The sequence below is a fragment of the Oryza sativa genome, chromosome 5, assembly GCF_034140825.1.
Source record: "Oryza sativa Japonica Group chromosome 5, ASM3414082v1".
Lineage (NCBI taxonomy): Eukaryota > Viridiplantae > Streptophyta > Magnoliopsida > Poales > Poaceae > Oryza > Oryza sativa.
The window spans coordinates 22,171,004-22,177,657 of record NC_089039.1 but is presented as its reverse complement, the minus strand read 5'-3'; the positions used below and the strand labels follow the sequence as shown (position 1 = coordinate 22,177,657).

The 6,654-nt window shown below is 44.8% G+C and overlaps 1 protein-coding gene across 1 annotated transcript; it reads right to left on the bottom strand.

The window, feature by feature from the left end:
* Positions 1-362: 362 nt before the first annotated feature.
* Positions 363-3,502, bottom strand: LOC4338955 (coronatine-insensitive protein homolog 1b-like). Its single transcript, NM_001420432.1, has 3 exons — positions 2,594-3,502; positions 1,703-2,177; positions 363-1,611 (listed from the first exon to the last, which is right to left on the bottom strand). The coding sequence occupies exons 1-3, from the start codon at positions 3,103-3,105 to the stop codon at positions 805-807; spliced, it is 1,794 nt and encodes a 597-aa protein (NP_001407361.1). The 5' UTR covers positions 3,106-3,502; the 3' UTR covers positions 363-804.
* Between the last annotated feature and the right edge of the window lie 3,152 nt (positions 3,503-6,654).

Genomic DNA, 6,654 nt, shown 5'->3' with positions numbered 1-6,654 from the left:
AGGACTTCCGCTCTTTTTTGGTCCGGCGATGTGTTTGTCGCGTTCATGGCGTAGTGACTCCGCCATGCTGCAGTTGACAGTGAGACTGCATACGCGAGGGCCCCCTAGCATGATGGGAGAACCACTTTGGTGGCCTTGGTTTCCAGCTAAGAAATGTCGCATTGGCATTGCAAGTTGTGAACTTGTAATTGCCGCTTGTGCCATTGCTACTGCTCCCATATGCACCTCCGTTTTATATAGCCATAGTTTTATAACAGGGGAGGGCGGATCATATCATTCTGTTCCCACAGCGTTCATAGGTTATACAATCAGCTCAATCTCATATAGTATTATGCAACATTCCACTTACCAAACCAGCAATTCTATAAGACAAACAACGTCTTAAAGTAGTTTCCAGAACCAGGACCACCAATGGTTGATACAAAATTCTCAGCACATAAACTCACCTGATAAGTTTCCCCTACGGTTTGGGAGCATTTATGTACAAGGAACAAGATCTTAAGGACTGCCAAAACCAGGTATTCTTATACCTCCAATGGTAACAAACCAGGACGGGAGCATGAACAAGCAAGGAGTAGTGGCACAGAGTGTTCCTTAGTATACATCTTCCTAGGATTAGATAGTAGTAGAGTGGGAAATAGAAGTGCTTATTCCAGTACATCTCAGCTACCAGTAGCTTATTACGGTACATAGCAGCTAGCCATCTAGAGTTCTAGACCCATACAATAACCACATATCAACATATCACCCAAAAAAGGCAAGAGGCAAGAACGAAGCAGAGAGATACCATATCGGTATTTACAGTCACGCAGGATACAAAGGAACCACAGATCGTGGGCAGTCCGACCTCTTCCCGGCAAGGGAGTAGTATGCAAGTATCTGAGCTTGACTATCTACACAAGGTTCACCATCTTCTCTCATTCGATTTGCATTCTCAGAACTGGGAGGTGTAAACTCTATGTTCCAGAAGGGCCTGGCCATGAGCATGAGATCGTGACCAGTCTTAGAAGCCTTGTAGCCCTGTACCCACACGTATCTCAGGGAAGGCATACTCCGTATAGCGCGGGCTAAAGCTTGCTCACTGAAGCAACAACTCCTTAGCTCAAGCTTCCGCAGGTTCTCACACCCCAATGCAAACCGGATCAGACCATCATCTGTTTCCCCAACATTACCCAGAAGCATGTATTGGATAATTCCACTGTACTGTCCAATATAGCCAAGGCCTGTATCTGAAAGTCCCCCTGGTCTCAAGTATAGAGCAAACCTCCGAAGTTTCGTGCAGCCCCTCAGCAGTGCACGGACACCATTGTCTAAGGGCAAATCTGTTATCCTCTCTTCTCTATCGAGTAGGACAAGACGGAAGTCGCAAAGATTTTTGCAGAAAGTCCCAATAGACTCCAGGGCCCCATTTGTGATATCAGACACATAGGCAGCTATGTATTCCAGTTCACGGCATCCTACGGCTACAGTTGTCAACCCGACTTGAGAGACTCCTCCTTGTTCTTCTTGCAAACCTGGATCATCATCTCCTCGCTCAACTCTGAGTCTTTGTAGCTTCTTGCATGTGTCTGCAACAACCCCTAATCCTCTATCTCCAATCACATTCCTCACCTGTAGATTGCATTTACAATGTTAGTTACCATGTCATAGGTTAACTAATAAATTGAATATCTTCATAATGCATATATAAAGGAGACATTACCGCAAGAACTAGTAAGTTGGGACATTTTGCAATGAGTTGGCAGTGATCTTCAGTGGTGAGAAAAGTGTACTGCAAGTCCAGCTTCTTGAGTAATGCAGAGAAAGGGAAGATAATGGGCATCTCGTTTGTCCCCATGTACGTAAGTCCTAAGGAGCACAGTCTTGAAGGGAATTTAACATTTCCATACTTAGTGAGCTCCCCTTGCTCAATGAATGCCCCTCCCGCAAACTCTTGCAATGATGCAGCCATCCGGAAAAATCCAATTAAATCTGAAAAGTCACAGTCACTGATCTTCAATGAAATTAGTGACTTGCACTTCTTTGCGAGAAGCTCCAGGTCAGCTGGCACCACTGTGAGTTCGGTCATGTGGAAGTTCAATGTCTCCAGAACAGGATTGTTGACAGCAAGGTCGTGGAGCCATTCAGTACCATTATCAGCAATTGAGCATTCCTCCAGAAATAATGTTCTCAGTGATCTGTGAAATTTAGTGCAACATGTTAGTGAAGTGATCTCACCACGCTATTACCAGTGAGCTAAAGTATGACAATTAGAGTTAGCATAATAAAAAAATTAAGTGGCTAAAGGGGAACGAATTTAACTTATGGGTGCTAAATAGTCACAATTGAACTGTGACCATGCAGATCTGGACGCAGTTTTTTTTGGGCAAAACTCTTACCCTGTTAAGACAAAAATTCTATTCGCGGAAACTGATGCTTGGTTCGGTGCTATCCACCAAACCACTTCAGGGCATCAACAAAACAGCGGCTCAGTTCTTCACCGAGTCGCTATCTCCCAAATCCGGTAATCCCCAACCCCCAATCCGAGCTCACCTCTCCCACTCCCAGATGCCAGATCAGAGCCAAAAAGGAGTTGGGCAGCAATCTCAGTTACCTGCAGGAGCGGGCGACGAGGCGGAGAGCGTCGGTGGAGAAGCCGGAGCACTTGTCGAGCTTGAGCTCCTGCAGCATGTGGCCGCGGGCGCGGACGAGCGCGGCGAGGTCGTCGTCGGTGACGACCATGCGGCGCAGGTGGAGCGCCTTGAGGCACTCGAGCGGCGCGGCGAGCTCGGCGACCCAGGGGCGCGCGTAGGCGCCCCAGTCCTCCGGGATGAGCCCGTACATGGCGGCGCGCGGCTTCCCCTTGACCGCGAGCGACTCCAGCCGCGGGAACCGCGCGAGCAGGTGCGCGGGCGACGCGGCGTAGCAGAAGGGCACGGTGACGTGCTTCCGCGTGAGCGCGTCGATGCGGTGCCAGCGGCGGCACACGAGCGACACCGCCTCCCTGTCCCGCGGGTCGTCCACGTACCCCAGCACCAGGTGCAGCGCCTCCTCCGGGATGCTGCCCGCGCCGCCGAAGCTCATCGCGCGGTCCAACCGCCGCGCCTCCGGTGCCTCCCCTCCCATCCCTCCCCCCTCACCCCACCACCACCAACCAGGCGGGAGCGCGGATCAAGCACACCCTCCTCCTCCTCCTCCTCCTCGCGCGGGATGTGGCCGGGAGTGGTGCGCAAGCATGGGGATTATTGGATGGAGATGGTGCTCTCTGCTGCTGCTGGTGGTGGTGGTGGTGGTGAAGAGGAGGAGAGGGGAGAGAATTATTGGAGGGAGAAGAAGAGTGGAGAGGAGATGGGGATTGGGGGAGGAGGCGGGCGTTTACTTCTGCGGGATCCAGCTAGGGGATGCCGGGCCACGTCGGCACGGGGTCAGGCGGCCAAATTGCTTGGCGCACGCAGGGGGTGGGCCGCCCTTTGTCCCCCGCCGGCTAAAGCCTTTGGAGGTGGCCGGGATGGCAATCGCAGCTGCTGCTGCTGTGCTGTGTACCATGTGAGGCGTTAGTTGCAGGAAAAGGCTCAAGTTGATCGTTACACCTTCAGGGCCTCAGCTCACCCTGGAGTAAAGTAACATTCAGTTGCTTAAGGCCGTAGTGTTGTGGTGTTTAGTGACTTTGTAGTAGTAGTAGTAGTATCTTTTTTGTTTACTCTCGCAGCGGTATAGTACTACTGAAAAAGGCATATATAGTTTTGATGGTTACTTGAGACAAAATAGTTGAGAGCTGATTATTATCATGTCAGCTAATATACTATGAATCTAGGCTATAGTTGATGTGACTTTTGGTGCATATATAGACTATTAGAGTTTACCGGTTAATAGTTAAATGTACGTGGGACTAAATTAAGTACTATCTCTATTTATAATATACGATGTTGTATTTCAAACATGATGTTTGAACATCCGTTTTAATAAAAAAAAACTGTGTAAGCATCATTTATTTTGTTGTGACTTATTTTATCACTAAAGATATTTTAAACACAAGATATATGTTTGCATATTTGCATTAAAAAATTTTAATACAACAAATTGTCAATATTATGTCTAATAGCTTGCTTGGTACAGCTCCGAATCCCAAATTCATGTTGAATTTGAAGTTTGCATAATAAATTATAGTGGTTTAAAATATGATATTTTATTTTTTTAAAGGAATATAATATTTTATTTAAAAAAATTAATAAAATGATTCATCCACATGTAATCAACATAATCACATATCCAAATATATAGATTTGTGGAGCTAAAAATATACCAAGCACCAAAAGATATCTTGATCTGGAGTTGTGCTAAACACCTAAAAAACAACAACATCATGCATTTAAAAACAAAGAGAGTACATTGCGAGCATAGCATTTCAGAAAAAAAAATATAGTTAAGGTGACCGTATCACATGGTTTGGCTTTTTTGCTGTCTAGTAATTTTAGTTGCTTATAACAAGATATGCATTTATGCAAAAGAAAGCATAGTATATTTGTATGGTGCTAGAGAATTAGACTCCATGCCTTATTCTGATATATGCTGATTGATTCCTTATGTTAGCTTGAAAAGTGTTAGTGACATACATATCAATCATAAATTTCGATTTAATCAAGTCTGAAGAAATATCTCCTCTTATACAAAGATTATAATTTTAGGAGATAATCCACTGCTATGATAATTGTAGTATTTAAGCTCGAGCTATCTTCATTTCACCCCAACTCCCCAAGCCTATTGATATTGAGAAATAATCCACTGCTATAATAATTGTAGTATTGAAACTTGAGCGATCTTCACTCCACCCTCCAACTCCCCAAGCCTATTGATATTGAGACCCTATGAGATTCAATTACTCGAAAAAAAGATACTCCCTCCATCCATAAAAGTTACACCTATTTTACATTTGAGTTTTTTCAAATAAGTTGTTCTTATTTTTAGTCTTTATGTATTCAAGATTTAAATGAAGAGATAAAATAAATATTTTATTAGAATCTAATGAGTCATCTAAATATTTATTGGTTGCATGCTTGCATTCACTCCTTGATTTTGCAACATCTAAGGTGATTTAATTTCTTTTTGTCTTGGTATAACTTTTTTGATGGAGGGGGTACATGCGATGGATTAATAAAAATTCGAGCATCACAATTAGCGAAAAACCATGCATCCATCCAATTTATGACGTGATCAGGCGGCCGCGGTGTGCGCGTAGCAGCGCACATGCAACATGTCCGTTCTTTACTCCTTTTTTCTTTATTATTTTTCTTGCGGCCGGGAAAGCGGGCCCGCGATTGGGCGGGCGATCGAGCGCAGGAGGCAAGCGGGGGCCGCCGGCGCCCGGGATGGATCCGTCCGATCTATCCTCGTCGTTAGTGCGGCATCTGGACATCATTTCGCATGTCATCAGCGCATATAATAAAGGGTTGTATGCTCTCGGTTCGCCGGGGGCAACACACACGCACACACGATCGATCGATGCTCACGCAATTCGCAGCCAGCCACAGGCAGGCAGGTCTCGCGGGAGAGTATCTCCGGTATACTACTCCCACTTGGCACTTGATGCTAAGTAAGCTGATAGCGCTAATTAAACCCGTATCTTTAACACACTATGTGCTTATTATATCCGACTAAACCACCTCGGCAAGAGCATGGATGCCGAGATCTTGTCGATCGACCGATTCGATGATGGCACCTCATGCCTGCATGCTAGTTATGCTCAGAGCTGTTTGTTTTTTTTTTCTCTCCTGATCTCTGCGGCAAGAAAGTCCAAGACGGACCACTATTTGGTATCATTAGAACAACCGCACAATTAACCAAAGCAGCAAGAATAATGATTATTACTTGGAAAACAGATGTAGTAAGATGACAGGTCTCTGTTCCATTTAAGATGTCAGGTGTAGCACTCCGAACGCGCCTGCCTCATATCGTCCCAAACTCTAAAAATAGGAAGGGTAATTTGATCTTACGGAGGGGATCAAATTAAATGAACCAAAGGCACTGCACAGTTATCTCGCTAATAGCAAGTTTAATAGTATAGCCCATTACTGACTCTAATTCACCTATAGTCAATATAATAGCCAATTCATATAATAGTTGCTTGCTATACTATTAATATATAGTCCCACCTGCCATACACACATTGCGTCTTGAAGTCCGTGCTGCAACTGGCTACAGATCTGTAACCCACTACTCTTCTCTCTCATCTTTTATCTAATTAAAATATATTTATAGCTGGCTAATAGTCTACTATTATACCTGCTCTAAACAGAGGTGTAAAGTTCATTTGCTACGCCGTGTCTTTTTAGACTCGCGCCACCTATCGTTCTCATATACAATCGGAGTATTTAACAACTATATAGTCACTGTAGTGTTATTATAAGTAAATTGAATAAACTACGTGTAAGAAAAAATATAATACTACTACACAGTAGAAACAGCCGAGTAAACATGCATGTTTTACCTGAAAATCCGACTAGATAAGTAGATATATAGGAGATAGATTTGTGTAGATACGTATCTCGTACTACCTGGTGTCGTGGTGTTGATTAGCAGCATATATACACGCATAAAATCTGAGTTCGAGACACTCACAACCACACAACCGCAGTATGTGCGGTGCGCCGGAGTCGGATCGATCTTGCAACGAATCTG